A 20,368-nucleotide genomic window follows, 5' to 3' on the forward strand; every position below is an offset into this window, starting at 1 on the left:
GCGATACCTTTGATGTCCTTAGGTGGTTTAAAATCACGGATGGCCTGTGTTCTCGAATGATCGACTGCTACACCATCAGATGACACAATATGCCCTAGGAATGACATAGAGGGCTTAGCAAAGGCAACCTTGGACAACTTGACCGTTAACCCAGCCTTACGAAGGCGATCGAGGACTTCTCGCAGATGATCTAGATGTTCTTCAAAAGTCTCTGAAAATACGACGACATCATCCAAGTAGTGATATAAGTACTCAAATTTGATGTCGGAGAAGACCCTATCTAGTAGCCTAGTGAGTACAGCTGCTCCCGTGGGGAGCCCGAAAGGCACGCGGTTGTATTCATACAAATTCCAATCCGTGGCAAACGCTGTAAGATGTTTAGACTCTTCCGCTAGGGGAATTTGATTATAGGCCTGATTCAAGTCCAAGATAGTAAAGAACTTGGCCTTACGAAACCATGAAAAACAAGAATGAAGGTCAGGAAGGGGCACAGATTGTAACACCACCTTCCGATTGAGAGCCCTATAATCAATGACAGGCCTGAAGCCACCTTGGGGTTTCGGGACTAGAAAAATAGGCGAAGAATACGCCGACTTAGAGGGCCTAATAATACCATCCTTCAACATCTGATCGATAATTTCTTTCAGAGCCTTCATTTTAGGTGGAGATAGCCTATAAGGTGGAAAACGGACAGGAATCGAATCCGTGACCTCAATTTTGTATTCGATAAGGTCAGTAACACCAAGAGTATCAGAGAACACCTCTGGAAACGACTGACACAACTTACAAATACTATCAGCCTGCTCCTCAGGTAGATGTCTAAGGTCTAACAACATCTCATCCTGGGTAGGCGAAATAGATGAACATGATACAGAATTACATTTCAATAATGGGATTTTACAATTAAACGCAAATTTGAAAGAGCACGACCTACTCTGGAGATCAAGCACAAGACCAGTGTAGGAAATGAAGTCAGCTCCCAATATAAGTGCTTGGCCACAAACAATTTGATTTTCCATGTAAATTTAAAAATACGAATTTTGACCTGTAAGGAACCTAGAATTTCTAATGGGGATGAATTAGCCGAAACATATTGAACAGGAGATGAGTCATAGTCAGGTAGTTTACAAACAGACTTCAATTTTGCATACCATTCGGCCGAAATAATAGAACAAACACTGCCTGAATCTAATAGAGCTGTTATAGGTTCGTTATTTACCTCAATTTTGAGAAAGGGGACCGGTGCGGGGGTATCCGCCGCAATCCTAAGACACTCTTTAGGGCATTCAAAAGATGAATTAGAAGACTGATCGTTCCCTGAATTTTCGACCTGTTTACCAGGGGCTGAGCCTCGGAAAGAAGGATTAGTCGACTCAGCCGAAGCCACTAGTCATTTTTTATTATTGGCATTGGTGGAATTTACACCAGAAGTTGAGCAGGAGGGGGTGCTATTTGAATTTGGGCAATTCTTGGCGATATGTGAGAAAGCCCCACATTTAAAAGAGCCTTGTGATGAACCGGCTCCATTATTTGCCCTACTGGATTTGAATAATATATAAGTAATAATAATAATAACGTAAATGTTTCCACCTTTTCAATACAATATATTCACAAAATTACAAAATTATACGGAACTAGTTTCGACCCATCTAGGGGTCATCATCAGCCGTATTGGAGCAAAGATCATTTGTGGCGAAATCCTAAGACAATATTATTTTAAAGAATAACAAGTGAAATGAGATGTTATGGTAATAGTTAATAATACAAGGAATATACATACTAAGAGGTTTTTAACAAAGAATAAAGTATAAATGGGGTGTTGTAAAAATTATAATCATGGAAATCAGTAAGTTCTTGTATTGAAATGAAATATGGCTTAGGAAGAGGGCTTAAGGTGGGGCTGAAGGGTGCGGGAGAAAGTGTAATTGTCTTGGAAAAGTACCTTTGATTAAATTTAGGATTGAGTTTAGGTTGGCTGCATTATTGTTTCTGAGGAAAGTGATAAATAGATCGAAGAGTATGTTGGGTTTCTCTGAGATTTCATTGAGATTGTGACTGGCATTAAAGTATTGGTCTAGGTGTATGTAGTAATTTTCCATTATGTTCAGTAAAGGGCCCTTGTTTGCTAATACGAGGATGTCCATGTCTTGTTCAATATTGGTGAAATTATGGTTATAATCTTGCATGTGTTGGCCGATGGCTGAAAACTTGTTGTATTTTATTGCGTTAGTGTGCTCGTGGTATCTGATAATGAAGTTTCTCCCGGTTTGCCCGATGTAGGTTTTTTACAGGTGGTACATTTGATCCTATAAACTCCTTGTATTATTAACTATTACCATAACATCTCATTTCACTTGTTATTCTTTAAAATAATATTGTCTTAGGATTTTGCCACAAATGATCTTTGCTCCAATACGGCTGATGATGACCCCTAGATGGGTCGAAACTAGTTCCGTATAATTTTGTAATTTTGTGAATATATTGTATTGAAAAGGTGGAAACATTTACGTTATTATTATTATTATTACTTATATATTATTCTCAGTTCAATACGGACCAAAAACATGAAATTCATAACCATCTACTGGATTTGATCAATGGACACTTGTTCCGCAGATGGTCAGGCGACCCGCAAGCGTAACATTTACGAGGAGTGACTGATCGGCGAGGTGGAGGCCGAGTATTACTAAAGGAAGGTGGGGGTTCTTTCGCGACACGCAAGGAATCGGCGTATCTAACCCCTTCCGCTGAAACGGCCAATGCTTCAAGTTCCGAGAAGGTTTGCGGGCACGCCGCGAAACACAAATATGACCTATAGGCTGGTGAAATTCCTTCTACAATAGCCTGTACAATCCGGTCTTCAGGAAAATGAAGAGCAAACACCCTAGTATAGAATTTAATATCTTGGATAAAGTCTGCCAAGTTTTCAAACAAACGCTGTACACGATAATAGTACTTCTGAATAAGGGAGGACCTGGCCCTAGTCGGGATGAAGTTAGCTAGCAAGTGGGCGTGGAAATCCTCAATAGATGATTGCTCGGCAATGGCTCGTACTATTTTGTCGGAGAGAATCCCAATTGCATAGGGATAGATAATTTGCAAAATTTGACATGGAGAAAGAGAAAACACAAGGGCATGATCCTGAAATTCAACTAAAAATCTTAAAAAGGAAATTACTTCACTGGTGGTATTAACGGAAAACTTAGAGATACCTCTGAGCAACATTGCCAATGGATGAGGCAAACTGCTGAACCCGGGTGACATAGTAGGTAAAGGTTTCAGTGGCAAGGAAGTTAATTCAGAACGTATATTATTTAATGAGTTACGGCGTTCAGACTCGTCCAATGGGGCAGAGGTTGTTTGAGCAGCGATGGTTTTCCTATTTACTTCTCCCTTAGGAGGCTCTTCCTCGCTACCTACATTCACTGTGGTGGGTAGATCGCTTTGGGGAGGAACCTCCCCAGTTAACAATTGAGTGACCTTGCTAGATAATTCAGAAATATTTTCAAGCAGCGTACTAGCTTCCTTCTTCTGAACGTCATTCAACTTTAGAGACAACAGATCGTTAACTCTATTTGAAAAATGAAACAGCCTGGCTTGCACACGCTTAATTTGATTAGGAGAAGGATCATTTTCATCAAAAAAACTAACTACAGATGCTAGCCCAGTAATATTCTCGACTATCGTGGAAAGAGAGTCGTCAATTTCTTTCTCTCCCAAGGTGGGGATGGAAATGGGCAAATCAAGGGACTCTCTAAGCTTGTTTGTGTCTACCGCAACCGTGCCTCCAGATTGCACATTTCTAATAGTCAATTCATAGATCAACTCCTCCTTGCGCAAATAGTTAAGATGGAGAACATCGCGAGGGCCGGGCATGATGACAGAACAATTTTGAAAAACTCAAAAAATTCCAGCAACTGAGAAAATGGTTAGAGTTCGGATCAAAACAATGTTTAGCCGTCAAAAGGGGCTAAAATGAGACCCCTTCAACCACGCTCTGCTACCACTTGTTACGGAGATTTCCGTGGTAGTTAGAGGTGAAAGAAGGTGCGGGGTGGTGAACAGGTCTCAAGCTACGAAAGTCAAATTAATTTAAAATTTAACAAGGTTATATTTTCTTTTCAAAATTAAGAAATAACAAGTACGGCAGGTACAGAGTAGCAAGGCAACAAAAGGTGCAATTACAGTATTTACAGTATTTGGGCTTCGAGCCCCGAATTCACACTTCTAGGGCAATTAGCCCAACTTTACTCCAAAATAAGTTTTACCAGAGGGGCAGAAAACCCCATTCATGTTCAAGAGCACTTGCTCCAAATTACACAGAAAAGCCTCCTCGAGGCATACAACACTTAATTTTCAAGAAAGAGCCACACGCTCTCAAACTTTAAGCCTCTCAAAGGCCACACACCAAACTCCACCTTCAAGTTGTCCTCTCAGGACATAGACACAGGGGTAACATACCCAACCTACTGAGGTCTATTAAATGAAAAAGGGTAATTACATGACCTCTAAAATAACAATTAGAGAGGAGGCGATCTGCACTCCTAATGTATTTGTTTCAAAACCTAATTTGGCCCTAGGCCACTGATGCAAGGTCTAATCCCATACTACGGAGGTGACTTTAGAAAAGAAACAAATTTACATAATGTTAAGGAAGAATAGGTTGAGAAAATAAGTTCACCTCAAAACAATATGAGTGGGAGCTCGAGAGGGTTAAGCACTCTCTATCCCAATATGTAGTTTAAAAGATAGAATAGATACAAGTTTCTTTACATTTTAAGGAAGGTTACATAATGGAATAACTTTGGACCCGCCCCGAGAGTTAAACTGCTGAGCAAGCAAGAAAAGAAGTAATTAATCGGCCATTACCTGGTTGTTGACTGCCGCCGAAGAAAGAGGCGCTTCCCGCCCCCTGCTATGTACTTTACACACGAAAGATAGTACTGAAGTGGCCCGGAGACCCTAAAATCAGCAGTTTATATACTCTCGCGGAAAGTTCGAGGCGTTTGGGGAATGAGAACACCCTCCCACAAAAACTTTATTGGCTAACCAAGAAAACCCCTACACAATATGAAGAAGAAACACATAATTGGTGGAAAATTAATTCAAGAAATTCGGGATTGGCTAAATTCAAAAGAAGGGGAAAGAAAGGGTTAATATTGCCAACTTAAACAATGACTGAAAGAAATTTAACAAAGAACAAACTTATGAATTCAAAATTTCTCCAAAAGCATAGTTCTTTCACTTCACACTAGGGTGCACCATTGTAGTTCTTCAGTAGTGTCCTCTAGAAGAGAAAGTTCACACTTCTTACTACAAGCAAAACAAAAATACGTCGAAAATGACACAGTTCAAAAACTCCAAAATTTCCAGGTAGTGACATCTTCTGAGAAAGTAGAAAATTAATACCATAGATAAAGTTCACACTTCCTCCAGCAGAGGAGTTTCAACTGGCGCAAATTTTAAATAAGCGGCATGGAGGTGTACCGCCCGGTACAATAATAATAATAGTAAATATCTACACTCACCTGATCTGAGTTTCACTGGAACTAGTGAGAGGAATATTCTTAAAAAGTCAATTAGTCGTCCTCATTCACGTCAGGAGTTCAAACGCGGACTCGTCTGTTGCTGTGCTAGTGCTAGGACGTGGATCGTCCGTGCTGCCCCCCTGCCTGTGAGGTGGCGAGCTAAAACTTGTAAGCGTTTTAGTACCGGGTGCAAACTAGGTGAATCCTCTACCTCAGGGGCATACCTGCCAACTTTTAGAAACCAAAAATAGGAAGATTTTTTAAATTCTTGGATTTTATCGCATATATTCCACCACGGTCTACGTAAAAAAAAGGTTAGGATAAAAGGCATACATATCTACAGTTACAATGCGAATTGACCATTAAATTTAAAATCTTAAACTAAGAAAACATAAAAATGGTTACATGAAAATGTACCTAATCACACTCATTTATGATACATACGAATAATATTTGTCACACCGACACACGCAACAAAATGCATAATACCGTATTTTCTCGCGTAATTAACGCACTTTCTTGACGAAAAATACAGGCGAAAACTTCGGATGCGATTCAAGGAATTCCTTTAATAGCCGGTAAAATGAACGGAAATTTATAGGCATCTCTGAACACTTGGAGATAACGTTTGTCATATTTTTTGGCCATAACGAGAAAAGAAAATACCAGAAACCGTCACCGACACAACCTCTTTAAATACATTCAACACATTAAAATTGTGCACTTAAATACGCGAAACTACAACATACAAAACAATTCAATATGTCCCATACATTATTAACATACGACTTTGACACAGAGGGGAAAGAATAGAAATGCAAGGAAAAACACATGGCCTACAACTCCGACGAAACTACGCACAGAAACGATGTTAACAGCGCGCGAACAACACAATAACAAACTCATTCTTTCGTCCCGATTAACTGAGTCGTTAGTGCGCGCCTTGTGCAGGTAGAGTTGAACGACTCGTTTATTTATTTGAACGGGATAGACAAGGAGGAGGGAAGGAAGCGGCCGTGGCCTTAAGTTAGATACCATCCCGGCATTTGCCTGGAGGAGAAGTGGGGAAACCACGAGTCGTTCACGCGAGCATACAGCATATTAAAGGAGGACGAAGACGTAAAACCGTACGGAAAACCACTTCGAGGATAGCTGAGGTGGGAATCGAACTCGGGGATGGCAGCTAATCACGTTAAGTACCACACCACAGAGGTGGACATTATTATTGTTATTATTATTATTATTATTATTATTATTATATTTTTGCTGGTTGCTTTACGTCGCACCGACACAGATAGAGAGATACAAGCACATAAGAATTTATCCTTTATTCTAGGGTAAGGGTATTGGGCAGTACTAGAGGTTATATTAGTAAAAAATCGGAAGAAGTAGAAATAAATCGGAAAACCGGAAAGTTTCCGGGTAAATCGGAAGGGTTGGCAGGTATGCAAGGGTTTCCAAATGGCGGCCCGCGAGAGCACTGTGAGAAATAATGTGAAGAAAAGTCACAAACATATATATTAGCTCGTTCAAAAACGTATTCATTTTTATACACCTTACAGACCCAAGGCCGGCCCCGTGGTGTAGGGGTAGCGTACATACCTCTTACCCGGAGGCCCCGGGTTCGATTCCCGGCCAGGTCAGGGATTTTACCTGGATCTGAGGGCTGGTTTGAGGTTCACTCAGCCTACGTGATTAGAATTGAGGAGCGCTGAGAGGATTCGTCGTGCTGACCACACGACACCTCGTAATCTGCAGGCCTTCTGGCTGAGCAGCGGTCGTTTGGTAGGCCAAGGCCCTTCAAGGGCTGTAGTGCCATGGGGTTTGGTTTGGTTTTATAGGCCCAAGTAAGAACTACTTATTCTTTAATACTAGTTCCTCTTTTCAAGTATTCACTTGTTCTCAACAAATTATATTTGATTTTAAAATATTTAAAATCGAAATTCGAAGTAATAATCTTATTATTTTTGCGTCCCACTGACTACTTTTGATGGTTTTCGGAGACGCCGATTTGTCGAAATTTTGTCCCACAGGTGTGGCTGACGTATTTGAGCGCCTTCAAATACCACCGGACTGAGCCAGAATTGAACCTGCCAAGCTGGGGTCAGAAGGCCAGCGCTTCAACCATCTCAGCCACTCAGCCCGGCTCCAAATTTCACTCTTTTATGCAATTTTAAAATAATGTTTTAAGCTATTAAAATAATCAAACCCTCGTTTCAATTCAACTATGCATATTATTTCATACTGGTGTTTCTGTACTATTTGCAGAATTTTACGAAAATTGGCCTATTCAAGTGCGGCCCGCGAACATGACTAAGGTTTCCAAAATGGCCCTCGAGCCCTTACAAATTGGAAACCCCTGCTCTACCTCAAGGCCCACACACAGAACAGGCCAGTTCATTAGACGGTCTTCCTTCATAGCATAAATATAAATAGTTTCATTATCTGTCGTCATTCGTCAACTAAGAGATAAGTGCCCTTCCCCCACGCATTACAAATTTATTATACCATGATCTCATAACATCAACTCCAAATAACATGTTTTCCTCATGTGACTGCTACCTCCTGACAAGAAATACAGAATAGCTTGGAGACAGACCGGAGTAGAAATTTTTTAAAAACACACAATAGATAAAAGGCTAAATTCTGCAAAAAAAAAAAAAAAAAAAAAAAAAAAATCTGCTATCCGCTAAGTTGGCAACACTGATCTAACGTAAATGTCACTTAGTTCTCACGTCTTTTAAGTAGTTCGTTATTCTTTTTTTTTTTTTTTTCCCCCTGGGGATGCCTCCAGTAACTCTGTAGAAATTTAACGTACGCTAGTTTGAAACTATGCGTCTTTTACTGAAGGATTTTAGGAAAGGCTGCAACCGAACTGGCCTCTGCGTTAAATTTTATTATTCTGCTGCTTTCTGACATTTGTAAATGTTTCAAACAGGGCCCTTCCTTATTTTCAGGTTGTAATTTTAACGCTGATTTAATTTTTTTTTAAATGTAAATACCCTGCCATCGTCTATAATTCAATAGCTGTAATTACTGTTTCTAGAAGAACCAAGGTAGAAATGTTTTCCATAACATTTGTGTGTTAGCACATACATTGTAATATGCTATTCTGAATTTGTTTGTACCTTAATAATCAGTAAATTTGAATGTTCAGAAGAGGATCACCGTTAATCTCGTTTTCCTCGCAACAAACTACCTTTCACAGACCTCGTTTGGTTCCCAGCCTGCTTCCCATCTCATTTCTTTTAGTTGTCATGTTGGTTAACCTGGTATTTATATCTCAATGTTGTTATGCAGCCTTTATCGTGTGTGAGTGTTTTATTTAACTTTATCAAATCTCATGAAGTTTAAATTTTCTTTATTATGTTTATTATTATTATTCTTGTTTTAATTTTTTATATTTACTATTTTGATACTGTGTAATCTGTAGTGGTTACAGACACCACAATTGTAACTGAGCTACCAAATATGTCATTATGGTACTAATATTTGTGTGCAAATTTACATTCCTGTGTCCAAAAGCTTTGGTTGACTAACTTGTGTTGGTTTGACCAGACCAAAAATCCAGCAATGGAGGCAATGCTCCCTTCAGTTCCGGTTCCAGTATTTTACCCATCCATGACAGTACAGGAGCTGTTGACATTTCAGTAAGGGTGCTGCAGACGTATTCTATGAGGGCGAATCAGAAAGTCAGTTACACTAGCTCGCTGTGAGAGCATGTTGTGTGTCGTGACCGTGGCCAATGCAGAGCAAGCTACAGTAACTGCTGACACATCCGATAGGAAGGTTGGTGTGGTATCCCGTCGTCTTGTGCATGCAGAGTGGGCTAGGCTCAATGGCGCATCAACTGGATGTTCACTCCAAAATGGAGGTGCATGCAACGATCAGATTTCTATGGGCTAACCGGCTCAATTGCACGGACTTCATCATGAAATCACTGCTGTATACGGTGAGCATGCAATTTCTCACCCAGGTATTGTAAAGTGGTGTAAGCAATTTGATGCTGGATGCAAAAATCTCAAGGACGAATATTGCAACGGGAGGCCCGCAACGTCCAGTAACGCTGCAAATGCTGACCATGTGGATGGAATCATTAGAGAGAATTGGCACATAACACTGCAGGGAATTGCCAGGATGCTGAACATTTCGTATAATAGTGTGTTCTCCATTGTTCAGCACCACCTTGGATTTCATAAACTGTGTCAAAGATGGGTCCTAAATCTGCTCACCGATGCACACAAGGGACAACGTTTCCAATCACCACTGGCATGCTTGCAACGGTATTCTGTGGACAGCAACGAGTTTCTACGGCAAATCAGCACAGGGGATAAATGTGGGTGCACCACTTCACCCCCAAAACAAAGAGAACATCAATGGAATGAGTGCACACAACAAAAGAAGGCCAAGGTCCAACCTTCAGCAGGAAAGGTAATGGTGACAGTGTTTTTTGACATAGAGGGAGTGGTGCACGTGGATTTATGCCGAAAGGCACGACAATCAACTCGGTTTCTTATTGTCAAACGCTGAAACGGTTGAGTACGGTAATTATAAAAAAGTGGCGGGGAAAATAGAACGTCAGTGTGATTTTTTTGCACGATATTGCAACACTCACACAGCCTGCCAAACGTCCAAACTGCTGGAGCGATTCAAGTGGGAGGTATGGCAACATCCTCCATACAGTCCAGGCTTAGTGCCATGCAATTAGAGTATCATGTGTTCGGTAAGTTGAAAAAGGATTTCTGTGGATGACGATTCTGAAATGATGAGGTGAAAGCAGCTGTCTCCAGGTGGTTACATAGCACTGGAAGTAATTTCTACGCATCCAGAATCGAAAAGTTGGTTGATCGTCCTGAAAAATGTGTACAGTCTCTTGGGTACTGTGTGGAAAAGTAAACTTACATTGTATGTTGTCACAGCCGTGTTGCCTATGTGTAGGTGGTTTCATAAATGGCCATAACTTGGAATTGTAACTTACTTTTTGATTCACCCTCGTGTATTTGCAAGTTGGTTTATGCTGTTCTATCAGAAAGAAGTTTGCCAAATTTACCACCTGTTTACTGACAGCAAGAAGTCGAGTTTCTTGGCAAGGCACCTAGACAGGGAAGTAGATGCAACACTTTAAACAGCAGCTTCAGCCATGTTTTCTGCAGTTTTTGATAGTGTCCTATTTGAAATGAATTCATACTTAAATTAACTTTATTCCATATTGAACACCATGATGGCACCAACAGCATTAGCAGAAATGAAGGTTGTAACTTCGTCTATAAATCCAATGCCTTGTTTCAGGTGATTGTGAAAAGCTGAACTTCACAACAGCCTGTTCACCTCAGAAGGTTTTGTGACGACTGTTGTTGAAAGGTGCAAAAGCTCCCTTGTTAGTGAGCTCCATTTCTTAACAGGAATTTTAAGAGCCTGGTCACCTTACTCAGCTTTTTTTAACTACCTGCTTTTCCGATAGCATTGATGGTGAAAAGTTTATTGGAACCTTCACACATACAAACTCACTCTCTATTTACCAAAGAAATATGTTTCAATCATACTTGGATGGTGTTATGCATCAAGCGGCTATGCTTCAAATCTTAGTTTTGAGCAAAACCCGTTCAAAGGTTTTCATTTTGAAAATCATCCTAGAAGAGATATTTTAGTCCAAATAAATAAACATTTGGTACAGTTAAGTAATGTTAGAAAGGAGAATTGTGGGAACATGTTTAAATAAAAATTATGAAGTAAATGGAGCCTGCAGACTAGCTTCCAATAAAACAGTTTATAATGAAATAGAACCACAATGAAAAAGAAACAAATATCATTCTTAAAGCATCTAATACGGTCATCAGAAAATAGAATGAGTAGAAAATCAATAGAAAAATTATGGAAGAGTAAGATTAAGACTAATATTAGATGGATCACACAACTTAAACAAGACATGAGAGTGTTACATATTACAACAGAAGATTTAAAATACAAAGCAAATACACTCAGGATATTGAAAGATAAACACACTAGACTACAGACGAAAATCAACAAGCAGAGAATAGGAAGAGTGATTCCAGAAGCAGAAAGAAAATTACGTTCAGAAAGGATGAAACAGTATTGAGCTGACAAAAAGAAAAAAACCCTCCATAAATCTGACTAAAGTAGTCCTATGTTGGCTAAAAAATTAAAATAAATAATGCGGTGCGCGTAATGCGATTATTGAGAAGAAAACTCATTCGTGCAATATTTTCCTTGTTTCAAATTTAACTTAGCTGTATTTACAGTTTGTGGACCAAAGATACGCACTAAGCAGCTAAGCGCCGAACTGTGGCAGTTAAGTTGTTGATACTCAGGGCTAAGGAATATCTAGTTACTCAACAAGAATGTTGTTAACTTTTCATTACCTATTACTATTTTATTATATAAGAATTTCACATAAACATACAGGCAAATAAGGGTCAAACTTGTAAGACAAACAGCAGAAAAAGAAAGTGGTAGTATCATCCTAAATTCTGACTATCTGATGAGCAATCGAACCGACATCCTTCGAGGTACACATTTACCACATGTGCTAGCACACCTACTTCAATGCCTTAGTGGATGACTTATAAATAATTATTTCCAACTGTACACTTAATAGTGTGATACAGTAAAAACAAGCATCAACTAATGATAATGCACTGTCGGCCCTATAGTAGTAACTTGTACTACATATCTGTGATGTATGGGAGGATGTTACAGAACACCAAATACCACTGGGCGAATCAATTCTTTGAATAAGACGGTTGATGCATAACTTTTAACATTGTATTATGATAGTGGCGCTTATGTTTTTCTTCCGTTACAGCTGTTTAAATTCAAACTGAGCTCTATGAGCACTCGAGCAGTTAGATGGAATCTTTAGGCGATGGATGGTACCAGTATTATGATTTTTGAAAATTGTCACTTATGCTTACAATATTATGATTTTTTATATCCCACCTTTTTAATACAATTGGTTTTATGTTGTTAGATCATAATGCTACAACACTGTTTTATAGGGACATGTTTCGCTTGAATTTCAAGCATCCTCAGCCTATATAATCATCTCAAGGTTAAGACCTGTCGTATTTGATTAGTTTTGACAAATTTGTGCTGAATTATAATTCTAACAATAAAGTAATAAAATATATAAACGTAGGAATTTATGAATACATTAATAGTTTAACAATATGAATGACTATACTAAAATTGGAATAACCATTAATTCTAAAGATATTGACATCCAAAACACAGTGTCTTCAAATGTTGAAAATTTGGCTAAAATTGTTTTCTCAAAGTTCTAGTTTATTAAAAACAATTGTAATTTGACTTCTATGTTAAAACTTGAGTCGTAATTATAGTTAAAACTTATTGGTGTCTTAAGATTAAAATCTTGGATCCGTTTGGAATTCAGCTTCTTGTTTTAATTTTGAGGCTTGCTACTGTAATTTATCAGTTTTGGGCAGTAAAATGTTGAATTAGTTAGTTTCATCGAACTAGTCTTGTTTTTATGATCAGATTTTCCATTGGTAGTAGTTTGTATTTATGAGGTATTTAGTCAAAACGGACGTTAACCCAAAATCTTGGAGTTGATTTGTTTCTTTCATAATATTTGAATGATGGTGCGTCTGTAACAAAGGAAATTTATGTGAATAATGTTGTGTGTTATTGTGCTTTTACAGTGATCTGATGGTATGTATTCACTAACCTCTTTGACTGCTACTACGAAACCTTGTGGACTTTGTTACATTACGGTGACTTATCTGTTGTGGTTCTACTCCTTGTGTTATACGTATGGAAAAGCTGTTGTGGAGGACGGGTAGGGGATTTAGGGGAAGAAATATTAGGCGGGGCGTTAGACATTGGCGTATTATGTGGTGAGGAGTCCTTATCTGTTGTCGGGGTGGGGGTAGGGGAGGAGACTGCAGGCGTTGGGCCTTGGCATGTTGTATGGAGGGGAATCTTTATGTGTTGTCGAAGTAGTTTCTGTGGTGGGAGTTTTCAGATTAAATATCTTAAAGAATTTACTATTATCTGATTTGAAAGTTTGTAATAATACTGGCAATTGCTCTATTAACGGACTTTTTATATCAATCGCGTCATTCAGGTTTTTTTCCTTATTGAAATATTGGTCCAAATAAATATATATATTTTCAAACTCCATCATTAGCTTCCCCTTTTCAATCCTTTTGATTATTGTGAGGTCTTTGTCTATTGAGATATATTGACGGCCGGTTTCTTTCATTTGGTTACTCATTGCAGAATATTTATTATGTTTTAAGGTACGCCCTTTTGACTAAATACCTCATAAATACAAACTACTACCAATGGAAAATCTGATCGTAAAAACAAGACTAGTTCGATGAAACTAACTAATTCAACATTTTACTGCCCAAAACTACATTAAATTACAGTAGCAAGCTTCAAAATTAAAACATGAAGCTGAATTCCAAACGGATCCAAGATTTTAATCTTAAGACACCAATAAGTTTTAACTATAATTACGACTCAAGTTTTAACATAGAAGTCAAATTACAATTATTTTTAATAAACTAGAACTTTGAGAAAACAATTTTAGCCAAATTTTCAACATTTGAAGACACTGTGTTTTGGATGTCAATATCTTTAGAATTAATGGTTATTCCAATTTTAGTATAGTCATTCATATTGTTAAACTATTAATGTGTTCATAAATTCCTACGTTTATATATTTTATTACTTTATTGTTAGAATTATAATTAAGCACAAATTTGTCAAAACTAATCAAATACGACAGGTCTTGAGATGATTATATAGGCTGAGGATGCTTGAAATTCAAGCGAAACATGTCCCTATAAAACAGTGTTGTAGCATTATGATCTAACAACATAAAACCAATTGTATTGAAAAGGTGGCATATAAAAAATCACAATATTGTAAGCATATTATAGCAAATCTAATCATGAGATTGGTTACATGTAATTGTCACTTAGCCGGTTGATGCACAACATTGTCCATTTACTCCCTTACTTGTAGATGCTGCTATGATTGAAAGAAACTGAACTGCTCACCATGTATGTAGCTAGCTTGGACTCTTGGGGCACACCATTCGCTTGAGAGTATGATAAATAAATTGGATCCATTCTGTCCTCGCATGAAGAATCTGAAAAGAAAAGAGGGATATCAGCATACTTCCTAATACTCTCTCTCTCTCTCTCTCTCTCTCTCTCTCTCTCTCTCTCTCTCTCAGACACACACGCACGCGCACACGCACACACACACACACACGCACACACAGAGAGAGAGATTGTGTACCTGACCATGGAAGACTTGTTCCCTTCAACTATGATGATGATGATGATGCTTGTTGTTTAAAGAGGCCTAGCATCTAGGTCATCGGCCCCCTTCAACTATTATTAGGCTGGAATAAGAAGGGACTGTTTATGTACCAGTAAATCAACATGAACAGTTCACATGCTTTTAAGCATTTTCAAATACCATAACATGGGACAGTTAGGTGATATTGATCATTCTGCATCTTTTGTGAAACCTAAACCCTGCCAGGAAACCAATGAAGCTCCAACAGGCATTTAAACAAAGACAATATTAGGCTATCAGATTGGCTGCTAAGAATACTTAAAGAATTCATCAAGTTATAACAAAGAGAGGAATTTATGAAATTGTAGATATTGCTAAATATTTCAACTTCAAAATAGGTGGATACTGTCATCCTATCCCCTCCTATCTGGTACCATACACGCTTTGCATGAGTTTCTAGACTATATTGTGCTTAAGTGTTTCCCTCAGTCAAGGGAAATACTGATTATAGCAAGAACAAATGCAAAGAAACTCCATCCTGAAGGAAAGAAGAGTTGCAACCTTAGAAAATCCAGTAATAATATAAATAAAGCCAACATTCAGTCAATACTACTGCCAAATTTTAACGGCTTCTTCAGAGCATAACTTGAATTCTTTGGACCAACTTGCCTATATTATTCAATGTTAACACAACATATATAGCTCAATCATCAAAGAAATGAAATAATGCCGTTTATCTTCTGAAATGACAACACATCCAAACTGCAGGGCAGAATTTATAAATGTTTGCATAAACACTCTTGGAGGGAATTGCTTCAAGACAAACCACGTTTTATTTCAAAATATTGATCTGAAAGTATACACTAGACTCCCGTTAATCCGAACTGAAATATTCCATTTTTTAAAAAAAATTCTCCTTATTGAAATGAAAGAACATATTATAGAATGAAGATTTACTTGCATTTTATTAGTTATATTTTACTAGAATAACTTAATGTAAACATAATTACACACCATAAACCATCAATCACTGGTCATTTAGTTTCTTTTGCCATAGTGATTGGAACCTACTCGAAGATGCAGTATCAAACCAGCGTCTCATTTACATCAAATCGGTGGGCGTAGCAGCGGAGTGTTGCTCGACATAGTGTACGGCAAGTTCTAAGGCGGCCGCAGCATCTGAATGTGACACTAGTTGTTCATTGTGGTCTTCTTTGTTGTCATTCTGTTCCTCATCAACTCCAGATTTTTCTCCACCATAGCTATAATTTCTTGGTATGTTTGTAATTGATGACAGTCAGCTTCCATCCACTCGCTAATGTCATTCGGTCCTTGCTCAGTCCGGTGGTATTTGAAGGTGCTCAAATAAGTCAGCCTCGTGTAAGTAGATTTACTGGCACGTAGAAGAAATCCTGCGGGGAAAAAATACCGGCACCTAGGCGTCTCTGGAAACCGTAAAAGTAGTTAGCGGGACGTAAAAACAATAACATTATTATTAGAAAATAGTTTCCGGTTAATCCGAAAATTTTGTAATCCGAACAGACTCCGATCCCAATTAGTTCGGATTAATGAGACTCTACTGTATTTGCTAATTACTTTTTAACATTGTATAACAGATAAGTGTTGTTTTTCTTGCTCAATCACGTCTGAACTACAGGATGATACATCTCGCCTATACAAGACTATTTACTTTTTTTTAATGGCAGCGATTAATACACAGTTAAACAAAAATAGGGGAACATGTTTTTGAATGTATGCCATGCTCCACAAAACAATACCTCACACCCAGGTACATTACCAACTAAACCTTTATTCTTTACCGTTGAAGTATACAAAAGAACATCAATGGATCCGCATTTATTTTTAGAATACAAACGGAAATGTCCAAATAGGGGTGAAAACAAAGTGATAACAGTCTTCCAGGATGGATTTTTATCACAGCTGGAGAGCTTCAGTATGGTGTATGTCCTCCACGAGCACTTATCACAGCTCGGCACCTACGTGGCATGCTCCGTATAAGTTGACGGAGGTCATATTGTGATATCAGGTCTCATTCTTCAATGAGAGCCTGTTCGAGGTCTTAAAGAGTCTGTGGTGGAACAGGACGCCCACGAACACTTCTGTCAAGCCTATCCCACACATGCTCGATGGGATTAAGGTCGGGACTCACTGCTGGCCATTCCATCTCTTGAATGTCCAGTTCTCACAAAACAGCTCTGGTGACGCGCACTACAAGAGCTCTGGCATTGTCATGCATGAGTACAAATTCAGAGCCAACACCGTATGCAGCTACCAACACATGCTGCAGCAGTATCTGCTCGATGTGCCCCGCAGTGGTAAGATTACCATGGACGACGACAAGATCCGTACGGCCATCAATACTGATGCCACTCCACACCATCACAGAATCTTGTCCGAATCTGTCGTCTTCCTGGACAACATTTGGCATGTACTTCTCACCATGGCGTCTCCATACACGATGTCCATCACACTGTGTCAGGGGAAATCTGGACTTGTCTTAAAGTTTTTCAGGGGAAAATCATTTAAAAATGACACAGCAGGGTTAGAGTTTTTGGCACCTTGGGTCTCCAAGAAGCAATAAAAAAGGAATCGTCATTATAAATGTGTACGTTAACTGCATACATTCACAGTTATCTCTTATAGAATTGTGAGTTAACATTTAAACAAGGAACTGAATAGTTTCGTGCGTAATCAAACTCGTACACTAAGAAAAATGGGTAACTTTTATTTATACACGCTGCCTTTAATTCGTGCCTTTTCTCACACTTTCTGATGTGATTGGCATATGCTACTCGACAACGGTCACTGAGGTCTCTTGCAGGATTTTTCTTGTATTCTGCACGTAAGTCATAAATGTCAGTTTTTTGTGACCTTACAGGAAAGTAATAATTTTTGAGCCTCTTTGAAATAATGAGGATATTCCTTTTTAAGTTGTTCATTTGTATGCAATGTATAGTAGTCTTTAAAAAGCAAGTACAAAGCTTTCAGCTGAGGATTGTCAAAATATTCCAAGTGGTGTTTTGTGGGCACAATAATGGCTTTCATCATGAGGGATTGATTCCAAATGACTTTTCATCAGAGTCATTACATTTGGTTTTAATTTATGGGGCCTATCATCACACTGGCTGTCTTTACGATCTCTTAGGTCTTCAATGCAAGCGAGTTTTGTTTGAATAACTTGTATTCTTTTTCTCTGATATTTAAAATAGTTTTCAAATTATCATTTGACAGGTTTTAATTCCAAAATCATCATAGCTCAGCTTATAAGACCAAACGATTTATCTTCCCCCCCCCCGATCAAGTTTAGCGGATTTTGCAGTTGCTTGCGACATACACTTTTATAGAAAAGAATCTTGTATACCTTTATCCTGGCTGTTGCAGAGGTTTCCAAAGAGCTCTTCCTTTGTTTTAATTGAGAAATGCTTGAAACATTCTTTACAGCACTCAGTAACATTTAAAACTAGCTTTCTTCCAACTGTCTTGCCAGAACTATTGACATAACTTTGTCCTTCAGCCCTTCTTATTTTAACAGTTTCATGTTTTATGTTAGTATTATTGCTGTATAACTTACGTCATTTCTTAAAAATACTGTTATCACCACCACTCACTTCCATTTTTAACACAAAAACTCACTTTAATGCTCTCCACAAGTCAAAACCAACTAGGCCTACAATAATCACATAACCTCACATCAACCAGTATTGTTTGTTTTTGGCTCATCGCGAGTTACTACCAACTGGAGATGCCTTAAAAAAAAAAAAAAAAAAAAAAAAAACCATCGCATTTACAAAAATTACCCAATCTTAATAACATTTTCAAGGAAGCACAATAACAATACAGCAGATGGATTAGAGTGATTGCCGGAAAAAAATGCGCATAGGCTTACCAGGAGTCAAAGTCTGGTTTCCGAGGATGGCAGCTAACAATGAAAACCATTCCACTATGGAGAAGGACATCTGGAGAAATGATCATTCATAATGATGCAGAAACCATACTGCTAGAGAAAATATTGGTAAAATACCAGTATTATTTCAGTATTCGCCAATACCGCTACAGGAAACCACACATTGTTAATACCGGTATTATGCCATAATAGGACGTGCATACCAATAGACGTACATGAATGACATACTGGTATAATACTGGTAAACACATCCAAGAAGGCATAAAACCTGAATACTTAAGGAGGAATTTAAGTAGTTCTGATAGGCCTAATAATTAAGTTCATATGATCTGCTACTTGATGTTTTGTTGAGGTAAGCACTGACCTGTGTAGTCTGACGTTTCATCATGTAGTAGGGGCATACAGCAATCTGTAGTCGGCTGCTGTCATAACACCTGTTGTGTGGTGAGCAAATTAAAATGGACAGAAGACAAGCCCCATATACCGGTACTTTGAATATCAGCGAACATCAAACACATCCAGATGTATAATAAACAAGTGATTGCATGTTGTGAAGGTTTGTATATTATATTGGTTAATAATAATAATACTAATAATAATAATAATAATAATAATTGTTCCGAGGTATTTGTGGAATGCAGAGAGAGGTAAAAGAAGGTGTGGGCTTGAATGGGTCTAACTACAACATCAAGAATTGAATTAAAACTTTAACAAAGGTTATATTTCTTTAGAATTTCAAAAATTAACAAATAACAACAACGGCAGGTACAATTAGCAATCTTGAAACAAGACTTGGAAAAATCTAATATTCAGAACTTAAACAATGTTGGGCTTCAAGCCCCTAGTTTTACAATTCCTGAGCTACCAGCTCAAATTTACAATTCAAAATGAGGAATAATTTAGTCAAGGGCAGAAATCCCCTAATTCAAGAGCACTTGCTCCCTAAATTACAATATCTAGCCTTCCAGAGGCACTCTTCATTATTACAAAACCTTGAAAAGAGCTAACAGGCTCTCAGTTTCTTCCAGCCTACGCGAGGCAACATTACATCAAAATCTAACACTCTCTGGCCTCTCAAGGCACAAATTACAAATAGAAATAGTATTACACAGAGGTATCTAGTACCCAACCTTTTTCTTTGCAGAAAAGAACAGGTTAAATAAATGGCCCGAACACAAACTGAACGGAGGCGTACACAGCGCTCTCAGATAATGAAAAATTAAAACCTACAGGGCTCTCTGCCGATGAAACTGGGGCTAGTCCCAAACTACCCAGGTGGCTTGCATGGAAATAACTGTAATTCATTACAGGAAAGAAAGGTTGCAAAAACGGAGTCACTTCAAACCAAGATGAAGGGGAGTTCGAGAGGGTAACTCACTCTCTATCCCCAATTTACAGTTAAAACTTTATGAAATTTTTACATTAGCCGAAAGAAGATTTACATTATAGAAAAATTTGTTACATAATTCAGGATTCGGACCTTCCCCTCGGATAAAGCTGCAGAGGTAGCTACAGAAAAGAGAATTCATGTGGCCATTCACCTTGTAGATGTTCTGCCGGCCGAAGCCTCCTGCCTTAACACACACACTTAGAAAGACGGCGATCAATTGACAAGGTACCC

General features: G+C 38.4%; 1 protein-coding gene across 7 annotated transcripts in view; it reads right to left on the minus strand.

Annotated features, from left to right (window-relative positions):
• The window catches only part of PAN3 (Poly(A) specific ribonuclease subunit PAN3), a 257,273-nt gene that overhangs the window by 186,027 nt on the left and 50,878 nt on the right, over positions 1 to 20,368 (minus strand). For 6 of the 7 annotated variants that reach the window (XM_067148377.2, XM_067148376.2, XM_067148373.2 and 3 more), the window contains exon 2: positions 14,576 to 14,667. In XM_067148377.2, the coding sequence (XP_067004478.1) occupies positions 14,576 to 14,647 (72 nt within the window). In that variant the 5' untranslated portion in view covers positions 14,648 to 14,667. Of the gene's footprint in view, positions 1 to 14,575; positions 14,668 to 14,819; positions 15,229 to 20,368 lie in introns of those variants that run through there. The other variant, XM_067148378.2, reaches the window with a different exon arrangement.

This window comes from Anabrus simplex, chromosome 5, assembly GCF_040414725.1.
Source record: "Anabrus simplex isolate iqAnaSimp1 chromosome 5, ASM4041472v1, whole genome shotgun sequence".
NCBI lineage: Eukaryota > Metazoa > Arthropoda > Insecta > Orthoptera > Tettigoniidae > Anabrus > Anabrus simplex.